Here is a 23,981-nt window from a genome sequence, read left to right as displayed (position 1 = left end):
AGGAAGGGAGGGAGGGAGGGAGGAAGGAAGGAAGGGAAAGAAAGAAAAAGAAAGGGATTATAAATAGGGATACTTGTGCTAATTTGCTGAGGATGCAACTAGAAAACCCAGCTTTCTATTCTGGGATTTTAAATCTGGTGCCTTTAGCAAATAGCATTATCAATGGTTTAAAGTCATATTTGGCTTCTGGTGAATAGCAGTGGGGTTTCTCTTCTCCTAAGATCCTCCTGTGAGGCGATGTACCTTCCTCCAGCGGTGTGCCTGAAAACACTAACCTTTCCCCCCTGAGAGCAGTGTGCACGCCCAAAGGAGGGATTCCGAGGGGCTTCACACATCCCTGATCTATCATCCCACTCCGGTCCCCGCCCCCCATGGTCCCCACCTTGATTTTAGCATCAACCCTAAACTTTTTCTTTTAGATTTTCTTACACTGATTGATGATGTTTTCGATGTAAAATAATGTAGAATGACTAAATTCTTGTCCACTACCCAAAACAGAGGTGATTAAGAAAGGCATCTGCACACCTGATGGTACATCTTTGCAACAGTAAAGGCAGGAGGCTCCACACCCCTGGGCAGATCCAGGGCCTTTAAAGCCATTAGAGATGCACAGGTAGTTTGTCCCAAACACCCTAGTCACCTCTCCAGGAGAGTGGCAAGGCTTGTAGAACCCTAAAAAGGCAGAAAACCTCTTCTCCATGGAAACGTTAATGCTCCCAGGAAAGTTCGCTTTCTGTAGGAAATTCAAGACTTTGCAAGCAAACATGATAAGACCTTGCAAAGTCACAAGGTGACTAGAATGAGTGTCGGGCTTAGAATACTTAGGCAGGGGTGAGGAGAGAGGGGTGGGACCTGGGGTGTTTCCTTTAATTAGAGTCTCTATAGGTAGTGATTTCCCTACTTAACCAAAAAAAAGCAATGGAAGCAGCTCCCCCCCCCCCTTAAAAGGAGAAAGATGGGTATCTTTAATTGAAATCAAAGCATCACAGAATTCTTTAATTATAGGCTCAAAGGGGTTTTGAACTCATCTTGCAGCTCCTTGGCTTTCAGCAGGACGGTATTAAACCTTCCTGAAAAGATAAGACTCAACCTATTTTTAAACATACCCAAAGAGGACATTCTAGTCTTCTGTTCCTTTGTTAGACAGGGGAGTTTTTTTCCCTTCCTAACCTCACCACAGGTGAACTTTCCTATTACTAACCTGAGCCTTCACATTAGAGTTTGGCTTAGTTTGCTCAGTGGAAATGAACTGCTGGTCATCATTAGCCTTCTTCTAAACTGTACTTCCATCTGTCCATATGTATGAAATTATAACAATTAATCAAGATATTTGGGTTTAAATCAATACATTTGGAGCTAGATGCCAATGGAATTACTGACAAAACACTGCCACCCTTCTTTTTTTCATACCTTTTTCTTTCTCTACCATGAGCTCCAATACATTTGAACACACATACGCACTACAACAAATGTGCACAGTCACACTGGTAAATTAAAAAACACCCCTGAAACAGCTAGTTAACATTTAGATTTTGGGCCTCACTATTCACATCAGGCGGTAATAGTGAAGGGCACAGACACTGGAGCCTACTGTCTGTGCTTAAATCCTGGGTCTGGGACCATGGGCATATTTTGTAATCTCCCTATGTGTCTATTTTCTCATCTGAGGAATGGAGACAATAATAGTATCTACCTTATAAGATTGTGGAAAGGATTCATGAGTTACTGTATTAAAAGCCCTTAGAATGGTGTCTGGACTCTAATCTTAAATGCTATATATTTGTTAGCTATTGTTACGTCTTCCTTGCAGCAAAGGGACATTCAGAGCCTCGATGTTCCAGAAGGCAAAAGTCTGAGAAAGAAAAGAGTAGGATTCAAGTTTAAGGGGAGTGAATAGCAAGAAGAGTGATCAAGGTGAGAAATTTAAAAAGACAAAAAGCAAATAAGAGAACAAAAGCTACAGGGAAAGAGTAAAAACAGACATTTAATGGGGGAAAAGGTAGAAAGAGAAAAATATAAGGTGAAAAAAAAGAAAAGTAAAAGGGAAACAAGAATAAAAAGGTGGGCATGAAAAAGGGAAGAAGAAGAAAAGAAGGACTGAGAATAACAAAGGAGACCAAACATTAGAAAAGACTCCACTTACAGCTTGAGCTGAGTATCAGAAAAAGAAAGGAGTGAAAGAGAAAACAGAAATGTTGGAACAGAAGAGATGGGGAGAGGGGAGATAAGAGTGGTAACAGGAAAGGCTTCATTTGCAGCAAGGCCTCTTTGCCTTTGAATTAGGGGAAGCTTACATCCAAAATTAACACCTCTGATCTTCTAGACTTCCTTCCCAATTTCTCCTATTGCCTTCGAGTCTGCCCCAGACTTGCCCCCTAAGGTTTGCCCTGATGAGCCGTCTGACTTCTGTCTGGTCCGCTCTACCGACAGAGCCAAGATGCAGTGATCTAGTCTTCACTTCATTTTCACTAAATACTCCAGCCATACTTATATTTATTTACACCCTCTTCCTTCTCCAAACCGTCAGAAACCTATAAGGGGAGCTGGTATTTCATTTTTAAAAATTATTCACCGTGACGACATCCCTCCCCCCGCCTCCTCTGCTTTTTTTGGGGGGAGGGGGGTGTCAATTTAGAACCAGAGGACAAAACGATACAGTGCTGCAGGGGTATGCCGCTTTTAGGACTACAAATTGTCCTCCCTACCAAAGGGAATTAATCACACAATCACTTGAAAACAAGAGAGAGGCTGGCTCTAGGTATAAAGTAGAATTAGGATTTTTTTTTAAATACTTTTTCTTTTAAGTATTATCATTATTAAATTGCCTACTTGGTGCAAATAAGCCTCCCTCTTGGAGAAAGTCGAGAGACCTTAAAGGGCCCTCTAAGCAGATGAAGTGGACGGACCGCGAGCGTCTCCTCACGCGGGGGTGAGCTTGGGCCGCCGCCGCCGCCGCCGCCGCCGGAGTCACGAAGCCAGACGCGGCGCGTCTCCGCCCAGGACTCGGGAGACTGCAGCAGCGCGGCCGCGACCGCGGCCCCGGCGGCTCCTGGAGGCTGGGGAGAGACGCGACTCCTGCAGACACGTGACCTCCTCCCAGCCGCCGCTTCCCGCGACCCAGATCCGTACCCGGAACCCGCGCTCGGCGGGGCGGGCCGTGGGACACGTAGCGACGGCCCCAGTCCCTGCTGCGCCCCGGTGCGCGTGCATTCGGCGTAGTTCTCCCCTTGGTTCACGCGCCACTGGCAATAAAGAATGTTTCGGGGATCACCCGGGAGAATGCAGGAAGGAAAGACATTTGGTTTGCCGTCTATCTACCTGTATATAGAGAGATTAATATCTATTCTCTCCATCCCCGCCCTGGCAGACCCGAGCGGCGGCAGCGGGACCGGAGACCCGGGAGTCCCGTAGGACGCGCTTTCCCCGCGGCCTCCAAGGCCCCTTGCCGTCCGCTGTTCCAAGCGGCAGGGGCAGTGCGCAACTGCGGGCATCTCCCGGTAACTCTCACTAGCAGTGAGTCATGCTCCCGGGGTGGCTCTGGGGAAAGGTAGCCCGGCTGGTGCCGGCCTGTGCTTTCCCCGCGCCGGGCGCCGCGGCTGCAGGGCGAGCGCGCGCGCGCACGGGTTCCCCGCGCAGTGATGTGGCAGCAGCTGCAGGTCGGATCACGTTGCTGGCCCTGTGCTGGTACCCGTTTGAGACAAGATTAAGGAGGGAGGCTTTGGAGGTGCCAGCGGTAGTAAACGTGGGCTCTGCACACTCCCGGAGTCGCTTATCACACGAGGGGGGAGGGGGCGGGGAAGGCACGCAGCGCCACCCGAGGCGCGGCGGAGTTTAGCCAGCGAATGATAATGCTGCATCGCTTTCCGCGGTAGCCCCTCTCGTGCCACCCCATGCTCTCCCCCTCCCTCCTTGCCGCGTTCCTCGGGGAGCGCCTGAGGCCCCAAACGTCGTCATCTGCGGCTGTGATTAGTGGCACCGCAATTCCGACTGCTGCGGGAAGTTTGGGTGGCCCAGGGACACTGTGTGGCCGAAAGACACTTGGATTGCGACATTCTGACCCACTGGCTACATATTCGTTTATTTTAAATCCTTCAGGGAGCGGATTTCAAGTTGTCCCCTTTCGGGGCAACCTCCAATCAGGGCTAAGGGGTCCCCGCCGGCCACCGATCGGTGAGCAAACAAGTCTCCAAATTGTCCTTTGGGACTGAAGTTGACCCACCGCGAATTCTCTTTCTCTTTCCTTTTTCTGGTCCAAACCAATAGCACAGTCGGTGGAAAAGCAAAAAGCCACGTTCACGTTCCCGAACCGCAATGACGGACGGATTGAGGGAGTCGCACTTCCGAGCCGAGGAAGCCCTGGCTGCCCTGCACCCCCCAGCGCCCCCCTCCCCACACACACTCCCCCAGCTGACAGCATCGCCCTCGGGAAGATGAATAGCTTGGCTGAAGTTGTTTTTCCTTTCCGGTGGCCCTGATCAGGTGTCCCCGCCCCCTCCCGCCGTTTGCCCTCCCTCGCAGCTTTCTCCAGACGCCCCCTCCCGGCCCGGCCCCTCCTCCCCCGCCCCCCTCCGGGCTGGACCGCGGATGGTACGTTCCGCACGTGAGCTGGGTGCTGGTCTGGCCGGCGACGCGCGTGCCCTGTGGCCAAACACTGCCCGGAGTGAGAGCAAACTACCAGCGCAGTGGGGCCGGCGCGAGTGTGCGTGCGTGTGTGTGCGTGTGTGTGCGAGAGAGCGAGCACGGTGGGAGGAGGGGACCAACCGCTTCACACTTTCAACACTGCACTGAAGAGGGAGAGAGAGAGAGAGAGACTGGAGACGTACAGATCCCCCCAAGATCTCCCAAAGCTACCGTCCCACAGATTATAGGACAGAACCCCAAAAATCGAAACAGAGGAAACGGACAGCGGTGGAACATGGACGAAGGAATTCCTCATTTGCAAGAGAGACAGTTACTGGAACATAGAGATTTTATAGGGTAAGGTGCACGCACCCTTGCGAATATCTGTCTAGGCTTCAGTTTGATTTTTTTCTTCTCCAGAAAGTGGTATGGAGCGGGCGAGGGCAGAGCCCCTCCCCGAATGGATGCCTGATGCTGATTTCTGTTTTGCAGACTGGATTATCCCTCTTTGTATATGTGTAAACCCAAAAGGAGCATGAAGCGAGACGATAGCAAGGTAAGTGTAAGTTTCTGATGTTCCCCATAACCTGCCTGGACAGTTAATTAGGGCCATTGATTTCACAGCGAAGCTCTGCCCGCAAATATATTCCAGCCCCTGAGCTTCCCCGACTGTGAATTTTAAGTGGTTTGCGGGATACTCTCAAGGGGAGATTAAACATCATACCTGAATTTAAATTGCATTTCAGAACAGTCCAGAGGAAAGAGTTGTCTTGGGCATAGTTTCTCACATAGTGTTTTTTTTTTTTTTTTTTGGTGGTGGGGCGGCGGTATTGTAATATCCAGTAAATGAATGTTTAGCTTATTGTTTTCTCTCTTCCATGACTCTCATATATTAAGGATACCTACAAATTACCGCACAGATTAATAGAAAAGAAAAGAAGAGACCGAATTAATGAATGCATCGCTCAGCTGAAAGACTTACTGCCTGAACATCTAAAGTTGACAGTAAGATGCAGATTTTTATTCTTTGCCGCTCTCCAAGGGCGTGTTAATAGCCTGGTACTACTCCCAGAGATGTAAGAATAAATGTAAATATCAGATTCCTTACAACCTGTGCTATAGGGTAGAGTTTCCTGCAAACTCAAGAGTAGGTGTTCACAACTGAAGGCAAGAAATCATTTATAACCTGTATTGTGGAAAGCTCAAGAAGTATAGGAATAGTACTTCTTTCAAAGTGTTTGCTTAAGTTGCTGTGCTGACTGGAGAGCCAGTGAAGCCAAATGTGTGTTTTTAAGTCACCAAGTGCCCCCTTCTTTTTTTTTGCACTGCAGACTCTGGGGCACCTGGAGAAAGCGGTGGTCTTGGAATTAACTTTGAAACACTTAAAAGCTTTAACAGCCTTAACAGAGCAGCAGCATCAGAAGATAATTGCTTTACAGAATGGTAAGTCAGTTGAGGGAGGCCGGCCCACCCCGAGGAAGCCGGGCAGCCCACAGAGGAGCAGTGTTAGGACTCTTCCCCCAGCCCCACCTCCTTCCTGGGGCCCACGGGCTCACTTTCATTTGTTAAATTGCTTACACTTTCCCTTCACTGGAAAGTGCCCATTTCCCGAAGCATCCTAAAGGCTTTCAGCCGAACTCAGAGGAGTCAGATTTGTATTTAAAGTGGCGGCTGCGCCGTCTCCACTTCGGTTTTTCAGCGGGGAGTAGAGCGCCTCCCCCCCTCCCCACTCCTCCCACCTCTGGGCAACCGGTGGCTTGTATCACTCGAATACGGAGGAAAAACCGAGATCACTTCAGTCAATGCAGGGCCCACGTGATAAGCAGATGTTTTAACGTCGGTATTTTTCTTCTTGCCTCCATTCCTCTGTTTCCCACCCCCGCCCCTCACCCCTTCCTCATCCTAGGGGAGCGATCTCTGAAATCGCCCATTCAGTCCGACTTGGATGCGTTCCATTCGGGATTTCAAACATGCGCCAAAGAAGTCTTGCAATACCTCGCCCGGTTTGAGAGCTGGACGCCCAGGGAGCCGCGGTGTGTCCAGCTGATCAACCACTTGCACGCCGTGGCCACTCAGTTCTTGCCCACCCCCCAGCTGTTGACTCAACAGGTTCCTCTGAGCAAAGGCACCGGCGTGCCCTCGGCCGCCGCCCCCGCCGGGTCTGGGGCCGCCCCCTGCCTGGAGCGCGCCGGGCAGAAGCTGGAGCCCCTCGCCCACTGCGTGCCGGTCATCCAGCGGACTCAGCCCAGCGCCGAGCTCGCCGCCGAGAACGACACGGACACCGACAGCGGCTACGGCGGCGAGGCCGAGGCCCGGCCGGACCGCGAGAAGGGCAAAGGCGCGGGGGCGAGCCGCGTCACCATCAAGCAGGAGCCTCCCGGGGAGGACTCGCCGGCGCCCAAGAGGATGAAGCTGGATTCCCGCAGCGGCGGCGGCCTGGGGGGCGGCGCGGCGGCGGCGGCGGCCGCGCTCCTGGGGCCCGACCCGGCCGCCCCGGCCGCGCTGCTGAGACCCGACGCTGCCCTGCTCAGCTCGCTGGTGGCGTTCGGCGGAGGCGGGGGCGCGCCCTTCGCGCAGCCTGCGGCCGCCGCGGCCCCCTTCTGCCTGCCCTTCTACTTCCTCTCGCCTTCGGCGGCCGCCGCCTACGTGCAGCCCTTCCTGGACAAGAGCGGCCTGGAGAAGTACCTGTACCCGGCGGCGGCCGCCGCCCCGTTCCCACTGCTGTACCCCGGCATCCCCGCCCCGGCCGCCGCCGCCGCCGCCGCCGCTGCCGCCGCCGCCGCCGCCGCCTTCCCCTGCCTGTCCTCCGTGTTGTCGCCCCCTCCCGAGAAGGCGGCAGCCGCCGCCGCCGCCGCCGCGACCCTCCTGCCGCACGAGGTGGCGCCCCCTGGGGCGCTGCACCCCCCACCCCCGCACGGCCGCACCCACCTGCCCTTCGCCGGCCGCTGCGAGCCGGGGAACCCGGAGAGCTCCGCTCAGGAAGATCCCTCGCAGGCAGGAAAGGAAACCCCCTGAATCCTTGCTCCCCTTAGAAGGGACCCGGGTTCACGCGGAATCATAATAAAACACCCTTAACGTTTTCAAGGGAGGAAATGTAAGAGATGCACGACGGGCTTAAAAGAAAACAAAACAAAACAAGCAAAAAAAACCACAGGTGTTTTGTGTACGTTTGGAGTTCCTGTTTTGCTCATTCCTCACCGCCCACCAACCTCCACACACTAACATCCCTTTCTTCTCCCACCAGTTGTAAAAGAACCTCATAGGTATTCTTTTTTCTTTAAAGAGCTCCCCATAGTAAGTTTTGCCTTCTTTTAGGCCACGTTCCATTGTCTTTTAAAATATAAAATATAGAACCGAATTCTCGAGGAAGTGAGAAGGGTCTGCTCTGCGAGTGAGCTCGCTGAACCAGGGTAAGGGAAAGGTGGCGGCGGAGCTGACGTGGAACCGCAGGTAGCGGCTGTCTGCCTGCGTCTCAAAGCTGTCCTGCTTGCTTTAGGAAGATTTCCACAACTAGAAGGAGGACCTTTTAGAATTCAACTTAGTCTTCACTATTTTATAATGTTCAGCTTTTCAAAAGGCGTATATTTTTCAAAGAGGAAGAGGTGAGGATGCAGTCGCTCACTTTGCAGCCTATTCTGAAGTGGTTTGAATGGTGTCTCTTAGTAACTTGCGCTTGTTTAAAGAGATGCGGAGTTGGGCCAACGTCAGAACTAAGTCAGGGAAGGAGATGGATGAGGAAGGCCAGAGTCATTCTCAGTACATTTGCTAGCACTTTATTGAGAAATTGACCATGAATGAATTAACTCATCTTAATTTCATATATATATATGAAATTGAGTGCATCTATTTTCACCCTGTCATTATTTAATCCATCATGTTTCTAAGTTTGTATCATCTTGGTGTTAAAAAACAAAAAAAAAGAATGTGCACTGAACTTTAAAGAAAAAAAAAAGAAAAGAAAACAAGTCCGAACTGATTTATCCTGTATTCTGTTAATTCACAAGAGTGGAGGAGGAAAGCATTAAACTGGTCCGTTTGGGTTGGAAATGCTGTAAAGATGTGGAATGAAGCCCTGTGAGGCCATCCTATCTCCAAGTCTATGTATTTTCTGGAGACCAAACCAGATACCAGATAATCACAAAGAAAGCTTTTTTAATAAGGCTTAAACCAAGACCTTGTCTAGATATTTTTAGTTTGTTGCCAAGGTAGCACTGTGAGAAATCTCACTTGAATGTTATGTAAGGGGTGAGACACAACAGTCTGACTATGAGTGAAGAAAATATCTGGGTCTTTTAGTCAGTTTGGTGCATTTGCTGCTGCTGTTGCTACTGTTTGCCTCAAACGCTGTGTTTAAACAACGTTAAACTCTTAGCCTACAAGGTGGCTCTTATGTACATAGTTGTTAATACATCCAATTAATGATGTCTGACATGCTATTTTTGTAGGGAGAAAATATGTGCTAATGATATTTTGAGTTAAAATATCTTTGGGGGAGGATTTGCTGAAAAGTTGCACTTTTGTTACAATGCTTATGCTTGGTACAAGCTTATGCTGTCTTAAATTATTAAAAAAAATAAATAAACACTGTCTGCAAGAAACCAGCTGGTTTAGAAAAGTTTAGTATGTGAAGATAAACTAGAAATTATCTTTATATTCTAGTATTTTCAGCACTCCACAAATTCTATTACCTAAAATAAATATTGCCACGCTATTTTGTGATTTTAAAATTCTTACTAAGGAATAAAAACTTTAATATACGTACGCTATGAGATTGTCTAATAATTAAAAAGACATAATGGATGCTTGGATAGTTTTAAGATAATCTATGAATATAGGGATAAAAGTCATTTAGGTTCTCAGATACACAACTTTATTTGTCACTGGCTTGATATCACACATTTGTAATCTCTTGCAAGCCTCCAGGCTCTGGCTGTGTCTACTTGCTTGTTCCCAATGTATCTACATGAAAAGTGCAAAAGGAAAACCTACCAGTCACTTCCATGGTGTACGTTAGACCCAGTTTGCTAATGTTTTTATGACTGACGGATGTTTCGCTTTTCATCTTTGACACCAGGTAGCCTCTGTTGTGTGGTCTGGTGCTTCTCTTTCACTGGATCCCGTATAAATACTCTATCACTTAGGGGTGGTTAATTTCTCGGTATATTTTAGCTTCTTAACCTTTATAAAATAATTCTCTTGTGGGACTTTATCATGGAATTCAAGGAACAGAAATAATTATTTCTAGACTTCTCTCAAGTTTATAATCAAATGTGTGATTTGATACCAACTGTGCAAAAGATTGTCAGTATTTAGTTTCAATAATGTTCTTCACAAACCCCTTGATTTTTGAAAGGTGTTGAAATAATAGTCAAAATTTATGAGATGTAGAAAAAGTGCTCCCTCTGCTGACTTCATGGCAACCAAACTGCAAGTCATAGAAAGTGGAGCCGGAAGGAACCTCGGAGATCAGCTGTCCAGCCCCTGCCTTTTAAATATGAGAGAAATGAAGCCCAGAGATATCAGATATCTTCCCAAGGCCACAAAGCTACCTGGAGCCAGCACTAAAGGCCAGATCTGTTGTATCCCCCAGTCAGTGACCTACTTCCTGCTGCAGCATCTTGAACCAAATAAACCGAATTTGGGCAGCATTCATGAAACATCATGAATAAATCACAGGAAAAGGAAATAAAAATTAACATTACAAAACCATGTAGGATTTTGAGCATGGTAAGTTATTGAACTTTAAAAAAATATTCTGTCCGAACCAGAATAATGGAAAAAAGTAGCATTTTAAATATTTTGAGTTACATGTTAATGTCATATTGTAATCATGTGTTTCATAGCCAAAAAAGATGCAAAGTAAGTCAGAGGATAATAAAATGTTTTAGCATTTGTATAATTTTGGTATAATAAAACAAAAAACCTTAGGGTTGGACCAGATTTTATAGATTAGTTGTTTAGTCCAAATGCCTCTATACTAGCGTGATAATAGGATAAAGTTAGTGAGGATAGAACTGCAAAATAATATTGTCTATATTGCATCTGAAAAATGTTATTTTGGTCATAGATTTATTTTAATGAACCAAAAGACTGGAGTCATTATAATTTGCTAAGGAGGATTCTATACCTACAGCGGTCAAGTTTAGCCTAAACCCTTTGTATTATGTGTGATTTTTCAATATACGACAAATATGAATCTTGAGTCAATAATGTTTTACACATATAGTATTATACGAATTAATTTTACACATACATATCTCTTAGCAAAGTTTATATTGAACTGATAAACATCCTTTCCTCCCGCAAAGAGCTAAGGCCACTTTTAAGGCACTAGAAACTACATTTTAATAGCTCTTTAAAATATGACTGGAGTTTTAGTTCCTATCATTGTGAAAACTATTTTTCATTTAGTTCTCTGTTACTAGCCATACAGGCCATAAATTTTGTTATTGCCCATTACTTGAGATTTGTTCAAAAGTATGTCAAAGAAGCCTCAGGCTGTTCTTGTCTATGTCACAGGTCGATTCTGAACCTCTCCATGGGAGGCGATTGCCATTTGAGGTTCTGGGAAGACAAGGCTGGGCAGACTCGGGGCTTTTACTTTAGACAGAAATGAACAGAGCCCTCGTGAACGAGTTAAGCCCATTATAACGCTAAAAGCTGGCTGTACTGTTGTGATCATAGTATTTTATTTCAGAGAGCAATCTGATGTTCTTCATTAAACAAAAATTCTTAATCTATTGGACACTCAGATCAACATATTTAGGCCCACCCATTGCTCTAACTGTGCTGTTTTAAATAAGTTCAAAATGAATATACAGTGCATGCCTAAGTCCAATGTAAGTTCCAGTTTTTCATAGAATTTAATAGGGGATTGACATGGAAAATTATCACATATTTTCTGTCATTAAGATGGGATTTATACTAAAAAACATGTGCAGCATGTACTTTTAAAAAATGCTCCAGGGACCTCCATGGTGGCACAGTGGTTAAAAACCCTCCTGCCAATGCAGGGGACACGGGTTCGAGCCCTGGTCCGGGAAGATCCCACATGCCTCGGAGCCACTAAGCCCGTGTGCCACAACTACTGAGCCCGCATGCCACAACTACTGAAGCCCGCGTGCCTAGAGCCCGTGCTCCGCAACAAGAGAAGCCACCACAGTGAGAAGCCTGCGCGCCACAACGAAGAGTAGCCCCCGCCCGCCACAACTAGAGAAAGCCCGTTCACAGCAACAGAGACCCAACACAGCCAAAAAATAAAAATAAAATAAAATGACTAAAAATAAAAATGCTCCAGGAAGAGTCGGACACTTGTTTTAAATTGGGTTTCTTGCACTTGTTCAGTGATTCTATATTCAAAACTCCAAACAAATGTAAAACTAAACCTTTTAAAAAGTTGATGTTTTAAAATCCTGAGTTCAGTGATGCCCAATTTATGTGGCTTCAGGGAATATGTGCCCCCATGAAACAATGGTTGAGAAAACGGAAGCTTCTATGTTCAGGTGCCAACATTGTTTACCTTTATTACTTATTTATTTTTAGTGAAAAGCTTAGTAAAATATGTTACACATGTCTTAGAAAAAAAATACCCTACTGAGAAAGTTAACCTTTCTCAGTAATTCAGGGTCATGATTATAAACATCACTTTTGCACTACACACGTCATCTGGGAGTACTGGCACCTGCACAGAATTCTTTTTGAGTTCTTATACCTGCTTTTTATAGGTTTTTCAGTCTCTTTACTCAGGGTCAGGCTGCCAGCTATCACTTCTTGATGTGTCAGAGCGCCTGCCTAAGTCTTATCTAATTTGCTACTTCTGACTTACTGTGGGCTGGGAAACCATTTAACCAAAACCACACCCATTTGAAATGCGTCTAAAATTAGAGTAAATAGGTTTTAACAGAGTACCTGAGGGGCACTTCTCTAAATTGTGTGAGCTTGTAGAGGCAGTGACATGTTGATCCCGCCAACTTCTTTTCTCCATTTAACTTTCACATTCTCAGCAAGGTTCCATATCAGAACACTTATGCAAAAGCCTTCAGACACTTTATATATTTTTAATCATTTTTATTACACAAAAAAATGGTTTTATACTATAGTAACTTCAAAATAAGGAAATTCCCTTGCCAGAAGCAAATTTTTTGATTTGATGAGCACTTCTTTCTCTGATGATGATGGGAACAGGGGACCAAGAGCCTTCAGTGAAAACTGGTACTGCATTTTGATTCATGGATGACCCTGGACCCTGCTTCTGGTGTGATATCTCTGCCTCTGGGTTTTGGACATCTTGGGTGGCAGGTCCAGCTAAAGCATTCTGGGGAACTGGCAGGGAGGACGTGTAGGCCCTGACGCTGCCTCTGAATTTAGACGCAGCCATTGGCGATCCTCTGGTGAGAGGTTTCAGACTCCCTGTGGATTGCAACACATTCCTTTCTCCTTGAGCCTACAGTTTGAAGAAATAGTGGGTATGGGGATTCAGGCATTTGTTTCGCTCCTACTATATGTGAGGTGCTGTGTAAGTGCTGGCTAATCAAAGATTAACAATCTCTGAGGATCTCAAAGTCTATTGGGGGTGGCAGACCCACACTAAAATAAATTACAATGAAACATAGTATGTGCTACGCAGGGGTGATTACAATACTTGGGGGTGAAGGTTGCTAACTTCATCTGGGTGGGTCAGAGAAGACCTTGAGAAGTAGCTGGGGTTTACAGAAGGAACAGGAGAGTGAGTCCATCTCCAAAGGGAAGGCTCTGGCACACTCTGGCCCTGTGCTAAGCGCCAGGACAGTTTAACTGGCTATACTCGACTTGAGGTCTGAGCAAGTACTTCCTAACTTCTCAGTCTCTTTATAACTTGACTGCTGTACTGACTCTCACCATCATCTCCTCCTGAGGATCTGCACCATAAGGTGGGATTGAGGGGTCATGATATTTCCTACTGCAAAGAATAGCATTCATAGCCTGATAATATCTAATGAAGTAGCGGGGGGAAAAACAGTACCTCACAAGCAGCTCTGTCTCACCTCATCCATCTGTCTTACAAAAAAAAAAAAAAACACTAAGGGTGACTTCCTCTCCTTAAGTAGGGGCATGATGATTCATGTTCTCCACTCAGTACCCAAAGGGGAAATGAGAGAGAGGAGCCCTAGAGGGAAACAAGGAATCCTAAAGCCTGTTTTTTGAAACCTCTGGGAGGAAGCTGAAGCAGGCAACTAGTCCAAGGTTACATAGCTCAGGAAGTAGCAGAACCAAGATTGGAACAAGATTTTTTGGTTTTTGAGTCCACTGCGCTTTACCCACAGTGTAGTAGTTAGGAAGGTGATAGGCTGTTTTCTCATGAAACGAGTAAAGCTAGTCCATTCGCCGTCTTAAGAGGCAGAATATACGTTTTTGGTGGACAAGGAAAGATTATCACGGTAATAGCCTTTCCAAATTATGGCATACAGCATGCAAAATTTACGATGGAGAAATTCTGGAAAAACAATTTTCGACATCCACAGAAAGAGCCAAACAATTTTGTTGTCTACTCAATTTGGAGACATCCAGAAATGTGTCCTCCTTGGTTTGGAAGTCCCCACATGATCTGGTGAGCTTTCCATCTCTGCCTCTACCCCTCCGTACCTAGTGGGTCTAATGAACTCTAAAGGTTCTCCACGAAAGAAAGGATCAAAGTAAGCCATGAATCTGGACAGAGGGAACCTTTAGAATTGAGGAAGTAGGAAAGAGGGCGATCTGCTACAGTTTTTATATGGGGTATTTTTAGGGTGTTGTAAACTTCAGCTACGGTTTCAATTTGAAGTCTTTTACATATGTGTTTGCTCATGTGTATACATAGAATATCAAATGCCTCACAGCAGACACACTGAGTATCCGCCACATAACTCGGTAATAAACTTCGCTTTCATATACGGCTTTACAGGTTCAGCAGTGTTTCAAAAACCAGTTTTGACAGGGGGACTTCACCCTGGATCCAATTCCTGAAGACCTCAGTTACTTAATCAGAAAATTCCCTCTGATAGGACATTTTAAAGATACCAGCGTCTCTTTCTGTGACACCTTAAGCAGGGTTTGGTTTTCGAGTATATATTGCGTTAACAGGGCTTATCTGCATCGCTATAACGTAGCTGTGTGATCCGCACGTGACCGAACAGGTGAAGAAACCTGACTACATGCCCACACCCTGCAGAGCTCTGCAGACACAAGTGGGCGCGATAAAGGATCTAGTTCTGAGCTCTGTGTTTGAAGCGTACTCATTTAAAAACTGGAAAACCAACCCTAGCTCTGAAATCGCCGCTCGAGCGCTGCACAGTGAGGGAATTAAAGCCGAGGGGAATAATGTCACCAGCCTGGAGATCTTCAAGGAGCTCTAGGATTGGAAAGAGAGAAGCATTCTTAGGTTGCCTAGCGATAAATCTGCCGATGATATCATTCTCGGGGAGGCCGGCCTCCCCCTCCTGTCCCCGCCCGGCTGTCCTGCCTCCCTCCCGACTCTCCCTCCTCGCCCCCCTCCCACGCCCGGGTTCAAAGTACAGCGGCGCGGGGTGAGGGAGCCTGAGCCGGACTCGGCGCTGTCACATGCGCCCGCACATGCCTGGGCGCACGCTGCGCGGCACGTGAGAGGGGGCGGGGCGGGGGCCGGGAGGCTCTGGCGCACCGCCTTCTGCGCGTGCGCACTGGCCCCTGCCCACGCCTTTACCCTGAAACGGGCTCCGGGGAGCCGGCGAGCTGCCGAGTGGAGGGCGGCCAGGTGGAGGGCAGAGGGCCTAGGGCCGAGAGCAGGGCAGGGCAGAGCAGGGAAAGGCAGGGCAGGGCAGGGTAAGCCAGGGCAGGGCAGGGTAAGGCAGGGTAGGGCGGGGCGGGGACGGGGACGCGCCCTCCCGACAGCTGCGCCGCACCCTGCCGCGCCGAGTCCTAGCGGGCCGGCCCGAGGTAGTCATTCATCCCGAATTAAAGCCGGCTGTGACTTGGTGCTCCTCGAACCATTCTGACACAGCAGTTTCCGAGCAGCCCTCCCGGCGCGGGTTAGAGGAAGGTCGACAAGCGCCTCGGAGGGCCTTGGGGCGGGAACTTCAAGCCTGGGCCGGCCGCAGCCTGGGGAAGTGACAGGCTGGGGGGTGACACACCGTGACACACCCAGCGGCGCCGGGAAGCGGGCCAGACCCTGGCCTGACCTGGGCTCGTCTTGCTGGAGAAACCCCTGGCAGTGGGTGTGGGTGTGGTGAAGTATCTTTCATTGGTCTCAGTTTTGCAAATTGAATTCCCACTAATTAAGCGCTAGGGGATTTAGTTAACTGTGATCAATATACTGGGACTTCCCGGGGAAGGTGTAAAGGAAAAGAAGTGATTTTATGGCCCTGGTGGATTCTGCATGGTGCCGCGAAGTGAAGGAAATTAATGTAGTCAGGGGCTGAGGGATGGGTTTTTTAAGTTATATTTTTTTAAAAATATGTAGAAACACTTTCTCTTAGGAAAGATGATCAAGTCTCACACTTTCACTTTTTGAAGTGATCACAGGCTGATTTTGTAACACGTCTGGAAACGTGCATGTTTATAAAGGATGTGAAATGGGTAATTCCTTTGGAGGAATTTGGGGTTCATGATACCCTTTGGATAACCGGGTGCACACAGCAGTGTTAAAAAGATAGGGAAGCACCGCTACCCCTCTGCAAATTTAGTTTGGGTCATGTGATGGAAAGCGATCTCGGGGGTTGCCAGTAATATTTGGACAAGTCAGGTGCCAGTATTTGCTAAGACATCCTAGAGTGGTTGTAAACTCTCCAGCGTAAAGGGCACAGTGAGTGCCACCCTGGAGGCAGAGTGGTATGAGCTAACAGACGTTCACAAAGCACAAAACGAATTCATTTTTGTTGTTTGCCTGGTAATGATATGTATGCATAATGTCCTATAGGTTGAATTTGAATAACACTTCCCTACCACCCAAACCGTTTGTACGAAACAGCTTAGTTATTAATAACACTCTGAAAGTTGAAAAAGCAAAGGTAGACTTCCAACATTTAGTCAACAAATATATATCGAGCTCTTACTATGTGCCAGGCATTGGGGATACAGCAGTGACCTATACAGACAAATTCATCACCCATCATGGTGCTCAAAACTTGCAATAACGCCTCCCAAGTTCCCAGGCATTTGCTAACCAATTATTGTTTATGACAACTAGCAATTATATCCCTCTGCACTGGATTTTTTTCACTTGGAGCTTAGGAAGATGCCAGGCAAAAGGCATCAATTTTCATCCCTTCCTCCTGTCCCCTCTCCCTTCCCTTAACTCTCTGGACCCATACTAGCCTCCCTGCTCCTCTTCCAACAGGACAAGCTTGGTCTTTCTCAGAATATTTGCACTTGCTCATCCATCTGCCTGCAACACTCAATCCCCAGATGGGGGATAGCTGATTACAACTGCACCCGCACCTTTTTTTGGGGGGGGGGGCATACCACTGGGCATGCGGGGATCATATTTCCCAGACCTGGGATCGAACCCGCGCCCCCTGCAGTGAAAAACGCAGCATCCTAACCACTGGACCGCCAGGGAAGCCCACCCCTACTTTTTTTTTAGGTCTCTGCTCAAATGCCACTTTTTCAGAGAGGCCCTCCCTGAGCATCCTGTAGGCAATATATAAAATGCCACCCCTCCATCATTATTTTTGATCTGTTTTTTCTTCATAGCAGGTATTACTCCTGACATTATGTATATACTGATGTATATGAATACACAGACATATTGTTTGTTTATTGCTTGTCTGTCTCATTAGGATGAACAGGGACTTTTTTCACAGCTATTTGTCTAATGCCAAGAATGGTACCTGGCAATAAATAAATATTTATTTATTTGCCTTTTAAAAATAAACATGTATTGATTCTCAATAGACATTTGCTGGATGAACGAATGAATCTCTGGCAAGCACTTGAGCTTGATGACCTCACCAAAGACAACACAACACTGGCCTCTCAAATCGTCCCCTTCCATGTTAAAGTTCATTTCACCAACACTTACTGAGCAACTGTGTGACACAGAGACATCAACAAGTGGTAAGGAGTCAAAGGCAGTTAACATCTGATACCTGCAAATCGGAAAAGACTCGGAGTGAGTTGGAAGCTGATTGGATTTTATTGTCGCAATAAAATTATAGATACAGTATTTAAGCATTAATAGAGTTCCCCTAACAATAGAGTTAATATCACTTTCACCTTAGTCTAAATGATTACATCTTATGTTAAAAGAAATTGTTCACTTAACTGAGATACCTTCTTTGAAATTTAAAATTAGAGTCTGATCATTTCTCCATCCCCTGAGTCAGAGAGAACAAACCTGTAGAAGAAGTAAGTGTCAAAACAGATTGTATCTCAGCTCTCAGATGGCCACTGAACCTGTGTGGAACTCAGTGGGACCAACTGAATTCCACCCCTGTTGGAATGTACAACACATGTGACTAGGGCTTGAAGGTCCCAGACGCTTCTGCCCTTCACTGGCTGTGCCAGGTGTGGTAAGCTTTGTCCCTTAGGCAATAAGCTTCTTCAAGGCAAGAGCCAGTATCTGTTTATCAAGAGCCAGTATCTGTTTATCAGTGTCTGCTCAGCACCTAACACAATGCCTGGCATACAGTAAGCACTCAATAAACAGCTGTTGAAATCCAAACTCTCCTCCCCATTCCCACAATCATTGTCCTAGTTCCAAGCGTTATCACCTCACACCTGGATTATTGCAGGAACCTGCTCAGTGGTCTTTGTCCCGTCTTCCTTTCGCATGCATTGGCCACACTCCCAGCTCAGTTAACTTTTTAAACACCAGTAGTGCACTAAAGAATAGTTAGGAACAACCCATTACATGAAGAAGGCATGAAAGCTTCAACTTCCCTTCTAGTTTCACTTCCCTTTACTCTGTCCCTTCTCCTATTGCCCCCAACCAGACGATGGGCATCGATTGCGCTTGTTGCACTGAACTACCACAAATTCCTCTGCACTCTCAAATGTTTGCACTTGGGTAGAATAACCTTATTTGGAGGTCTCCTACTCAGTCGTCAAAACTCAGCCCAAATTACATCTCCTCTGTGAAAATTTCCAAAACTCTCTGAGTCAAAAGTAACCTCACCCACTCCTTTGCTTTGTGTTTTCTTAGCCCTTCTTTAAATCTCCACTTGGCTGTTTAAACTCTCACTCCACAAACATGCGTGTGCAAGAAATTATGTCCTTATTTCTCTCATTAAGTCTAACTTCAAGCCACCTCCCCAAGGGCTGGTGGGAAATAATCTCAGGCATTGTGGGCTGTCCCGCTCCCACCCTCCTTAGGATTTTACAAGGACCTGGGATTTTCACAAGGAAAGGACCTGTTCATACTCAGACTGTCTGAGATAATTGTCAGCATCCAAGTTGGCCGCTTTCTGGATGGGTGTCTTTGCTGAGGCGGAAAGAGCCAGGCCTTGGGGCCGTTGAGTCCCCATTCCCGTCTGGGCCTTTGCCACATCAAAGGAACCGCAGACCTGTGGCCCTGCTGCCTTATTGCTTCTGCCTCTACTCCTTCCTCCTGACATAATCTCCAACTTTGGAGAGGGTTATAGGGACCAGGCAATTAACCTAAATGAGTGACGTTGGCTGAGAATAAGACCACAGAGAACAACAGGGACCACAGTGAATCAGAGGTCGTACCCCCTTCAAAGGGGCAGACATTACACAGCTTCAACTAATTGTAGCCAGGTGAAAAGGTAGCCCGGGACTGCCAGGTCATTGGATTTTTCCAGGAGAAGCTGAAGTCTAGATTTTAATGTGAAATCTACTCTCAAAATGTTGGCAACTATTTTTAAAAACCTCAAAACACTATTCCTTATAAATGAAGCATATCTGTCAAAGTATTAGCCTGGAGAAGCCCACTTTGAGACCTCTGCTTAAAGAAGGGAAGGAAAAAAAGGCCTGATGTGAGGTTTCCTTCAAGCATTTAACTCCAAACTTCCCTGATGTAAGTAGCCCTGAAGTCATTCTTGAAAATGGGTGGAGGGAAAAATGCAATGAGAACAGACACCGATAATGTCTCAATAAATCACCCTGTCACGCCTGGGACTCTTCACATTATGTTGTAATTAATTGGGTGTGTCTCCCACACCTGGGCACTCAAAACACTGCTGCTGCTCAGACGGGCACCACCTCCAGCCTCACTTGGCCCTGGCTGCTGTGACTGTTTACTTGTCCTTAGCGCCTTCTCAAGTTTCTTTTATGGCCCTCCCAGACCTCTCTGCCACTTACCTCAAGACCTCTGCTTATCTCCCCAGTCTCCCTACTTCATCAGGAGAATTCAAACCATGGGGCATCATCTCCCTAACTTTCACCCTTCCTACCTCCCTCCTCCCACACCCTTGCTTCCCTTCCTGCCACCGCAGAGGGAAAAGTAGCCCTGCTGCTCAGAGCCAGTCCTTCTATTTGTGCCACTGATAACTGTTAAAACTCCACTATCCTTTCCACACAGTGGGTCTGGATCTCTGTTAAGGGAGTTCTGTTATTCATTCATCATTGTATTCCTGGAGTCTAGTACACTGCCAGGGACAGGCAAGATGCCCAATAAGCATTTATCGAATAAACGCTTTTTTTTTTTATCTGGGGGCTGTACCACAGTTCCTAAAAATTGTCTAGAGACATAAGACAACTGTTGACACCTGATGCTTCATGGGTTATTGATATAGAGAGAGTAGTTTCCCCTGACTCTGAGAGTGGGCTAAATTTGGAGGAGATAATCCAGGAGGGAATGTGGCTGGCAGGCTAGGGAGTTCCTCCTGGGTCAGGTCGGTGCCATCCAGCTGTGAGTTTGCCGTATTAATACCTCCTATTTGTCTTTTCTGATTACTGCTGGTGAGGCTGGCCTCTGGCACTTGCTGAGGGGAGCAATGGGGAAGCCTTCACGTCCAAGGTGTCACATTGTTCTCTGTCCCCTCAGGTTCCACCTGAGGACACCACACTGCATTAGCAGATTGTCCCTTGGTGAAAGACGATAGGCACCAAGCTTTCTTATTCCTTGTATATTTTGAGACATTTTTCTATTTTCTTTTCCTCTAACCTTTAAACCTTTACAAAAATATTTTGATGGTATATTAGAGTCTGTATAAATTAATTATACTTACCTTTAATCCTACTCTCATATTCTATTTTACATCTTCCTTATTACCCTGTTCACCTTCAACCTTTTCTTATTTTGGATTTCATCTGTTTAAAATTATTTCATAAATAACTTCATTCTTATATTATTTTAACAAGTTATTTTAACCTTCTGGTATCCTTTCAAACTTTATTTTCTCGTTCTCATCTTTAGTCAGCATATTTTATAGTCCATGTTGTACTTCTGTTTTATGAGTTTTTATAATTCTCCTGTTTTAAAATTTTGCCTTACTATTCCTTTAAGATTTTCTTATTTCTCAGTTTTCAGCTTTTAATTGGTTTTAAATCTTCCAGAATCTTTTAGCATCACATTTTAATCTTTGTTCTCTCTTCAATTCCTTTTTGACACTATAACTTTTCTACATTTTTTCTTATTTATTATCTGTCAATCAGTCTAGTCTAATTATTTGTAAGAAGCACATTGAAATTAAGAAAACTTCTCTGCCCCTGCCCCACTTCTGCCAACCATCACTGTAAGTACTTTTTTTTTTTTTTTGCATTCATGTTGCCTTTTTGACACAGCATTCTGTGCAATCTTTAGTTTCATATTGTATATTTTTAAATCTATGGTTTCTAATTGTTTTAATTAATTTCTTTTGGTTGCAAGGAACAAACTTATTCCAATTACCTCAAGTGATGGGCATTTTATCGTCAGAATGAATGTGCAAAAGAGGAAGCAGGAATCTCACCCACTATGTAGGCCAGGCATCATGCCTATCCTATGGGACATCCTCAGAAAGAGCTGGAACTGCTGTGGATTTGGTCACTAGAACAAAACAAAACAAAATTCAGAAGCAAATGTAATATCAAAGTGGGAATTTTCATTCTATTGTTTGTTAATACATGTAACCTAACGAAATCTGAATTTCAAAGAAGAGAATCATATGGAGATCCAGGAATAAGAATCAAGCTACCCAAAAGGGAAAAAAAAAGGTAAAAACGTTCAGGTAGCTCCAGATTCCTCCATAGCAATATTTACTACAGAAGACAGAGGAGTACCATTGCTACCCAGAAGTGTGGTACATGAGCCAGCAACATTGGCATTATCGGGGAGCTTATTAGAAACGCAGAATTTCAGTTGCCATTCCATAGCTGTTGAATCAGAACCTGCGTTTGACCAGGTTTTCGGGTGTTTTCTAGGCTGCTTCTCTGAACTTTGCTTGCAATTTTCTTTGGTCTTCTTTTTTTTTTTCTCTTTCCTGAGAAAGCCTGTTTATGTAATTTCTTTGAGATTGGAGATATTTGTCTGCACATTAGAACCACTTGAGGGATGTTTTTTAAAACTTGCATGGATCATACCCTCAGAGAACTTGATAGAATTGGTCTGGGAGGATGGCCAGAAGTCAGTAGTTTTTCAGAAGCTCCCAATGTCATTACAATATACAGCTAAGGCTGAAAATCACTGAATCAAGGAAAACCAAATCCATGAACCCGTCTTGAAAAAATTACTGAAAGATGGACACCAGACAACAAAGAAATGAATCAAAATAAAGAGTTCAAAAATGAAGAAGCTGGGTTGAAATAATTATTGAATTAAATAAAAAATAAACTACAACTAAATACCTTGGAATTTTGGTTAAATAATATAATAATTGGAGCTCTAGAAGACAAACATGTTATCGTGTACCCCCTAAATTTCTACTTATGTTTGGTGCACTCTCTCAACAAATCCATTATTTTCTGGGTTTTCTATCATTCATTCTCAGGGGTTCACACAAGTGATGGTTGCTCCATGTCCCGCTTTTTGCCACCTCACCCCGGGCACACTCTTCTTCAGCTGAGAGACTTGACATTGAAAATGGTGACTTACCTTGCCAGTCTGCTCTGGGTTTCTAAAAGAGAGCCAGAAGTATGGACTAGAAAACTAGGGAAAGCCTTGTGATACTAGATCAGAGTTAGAGGGATTAGAGTGAACTCATGATGATATTTATATAAACTGCACAGCTCCTGCCTCTCTGAGGCCCTGCCTTGCAGATTCCAGTGCTTCAGCTGCCCTAACCCCTGATCTCCTCCTCCTTAGCTCAGAGGGACTGCCGCTCTCTGCTTGGATTCCAGATTGCTACACTGCAGTCAGGAGAATTTCCCCAGGCAGACAGCCAGGAGTCATGAGGCTCACCTCTTAGGTTTCCCTGCCTTCAGGGATTGATTGCAGTCTTGCGTTGCCGGCTCTGTCCTGTGTTGCTGCTTCTCCAATGTCTGAAAACACTTGCCTTAGACATTTTGTCTAGCTTTATAGTTAAAGCAAGAGGGTTAGCACCAGATACTTCATCACAGACAAAAGCAGAAGTGCTGAACTATATATTTGATAATAGTATTGTATTAATGTAAAATTTCCTGAAATTGATCATTATAATGTGGTTACGAAAGAACTCCTGTTCTTAGGATATACATGTGGAAGTACTTGGGATAAAGCTGTCTACAACTTACTCTGAAATGGTTTAGTCAAAACAATAATAATACAAATAGTATTAATTCGTAGATTTGTAGAGGGAGCAAGAGAGAGAGAGACATTGATAAAGTATATATGGAAAATGCTATTGGGGAGAATCTAGATGAAGTGTATACGGGAATTCATCACACTATTTTTGCTAACTTTTCTAGAAGTTTGAAACGTTTTCAGAATAAATAGTGAACAAAACATCCCCTTGAGTGCGGACTGGGCTTAGGCTTCACGTCCAAAGTTAGTATGGAAAGAAAAAATAGTAACTTTATAGTGAAGAACCCTGGCAAGCACCACCTTCACTAGGTGATCAAGGTTGACATCACCAGTTGTAAGTCATGTGGACGTCATGTACCCGCTGATACTATGTGATGAGCAGAGTTTCTTACTCAAGATTTATAACCCAAATTAAGAACTAATGGGGATCCTTAAATACACTTTTCCTTAAATGCCTTTTCAAATAGGGTAAATATTAGCCGTTCCATTTACGTCTACCTAATTTAAGTAGCATCTGTCTCTAGAGAAATGAGGATGATATGTGTGTATTTATCAACTTGATTCTAATTTTAGAGTCCTGAGAAATTTATGACATTGCGAAATCAGGTGCTCAGGCCATTGTCCCCCACTACCCAGCCCCATTCATCAGAGCAGTAGTTTGGATCACCCTCGCTGTGCGGCCCCTTTACCTGTTGATGAAGGCCTCTTCTCGTACAGTTGACCCGGCTGGAACCCGGATCACCCGGTTTCAGGGAATGGGTTAGCAGAT

General features: G+C 45.6%; 1 protein-coding gene and 1 long non-coding RNA gene across 4 annotated transcripts; one reads left to right on the top strand and one right to left on the bottom strand.

The window, feature by feature from the left end:
• The first annotated feature begins 3,084 nt into the window (after nt 1-3,084).
• On the top strand, nt 3,085-9,381 carry BHLHE41 (basic helix-loop-helix family member e41). Of its 3 annotated transcripts, XM_036866972.1 has the most exons (6): nt 3,085-3,513; nt 4,264-4,977; nt 5,113-5,176; nt 5,518-5,625; nt 5,952-6,063; nt 6,527-9,381. In XM_036866972.1, exons 2-6 carry the CDS (start codon nt 4,916-4,918, stop codon nt 7,633-7,635), a joined length of 1,455 nt encoding a protein of 484 aa, XP_036722867.1. In that variant the 5' UTR covers nt 3,085-3,513; nt 4,264-4,915; the 3' UTR covers nt 7,636-9,381. The 3 variants fall into 3 exon arrangements, with proteins under 3 accessions (XP_036722867.1, XP_036722869.1, XP_036722866.1); XM_036866971.1 differs by lacking the exon at nt 3,085-3,513 and having other exon boundaries at nt 4,213-4,977; XM_036866974.1 differs by lacking the exons at nt 3,085-3,513; nt 5,518-5,625 and having other exon boundaries at nt 4,210-4,977.
• Nucleotides 9,382-12,723: 3,342 nt separating this feature from the next.
• On the bottom strand, nt 12,724-22,654 carry LOC118902531. Its single transcript, XR_005021575.1, has 4 exons — nt 22,586-22,654; nt 21,465-21,541; nt 17,633-17,699; nt 12,724-14,986 (listed from the first exon to the last, which is right to left on the bottom strand). It is a non-coding gene; the product is annotated as an uncharacterized LOC118902531 (long non-coding RNA).
• Between the last annotated feature and the right edge of the window lie 1,327 nt (nt 22,655-23,981).

This window comes from Balaenoptera musculus, chromosome 10 (genome assembly GCF_009873245.2).
Source record: "Balaenoptera musculus isolate JJ_BM4_2016_0621 chromosome 10, mBalMus1.pri.v3, whole genome shotgun sequence".
In the NCBI taxonomy this organism is placed as follows: Eukaryota; Metazoa; Chordata; class Mammalia; order Artiodactyla; family Balaenopteridae; genus Balaenoptera; species Balaenoptera musculus.
This window is presented reverse-complemented; position numbering and strand designations above follow the sequence as displayed.

Bases quoted from the DNA above. Each gene is read 5' to 3' on its own strand.
- BHLHE41 (XM_036866972.1), top strand. From the start codon at position 4,916: ATGGACGAAGGAATTCCTCATTTGCAAGAGAGACAGTTACTGGAACAT. The intron at 5,177-5,517 runs GTAAGTGTAAGT...TCATATATTAAG, and splicing joins TGAAGCGAGACGATAGCAAG to GATACCTACAAATTACCGCA. The intron at 5,626-5,951 runs GTAAGATGCAGA...TTTGCACTGCAG, and splicing joins CTGAACATCTAAAGTTGACA to ACTCTGGGGCACCTGGAGAA.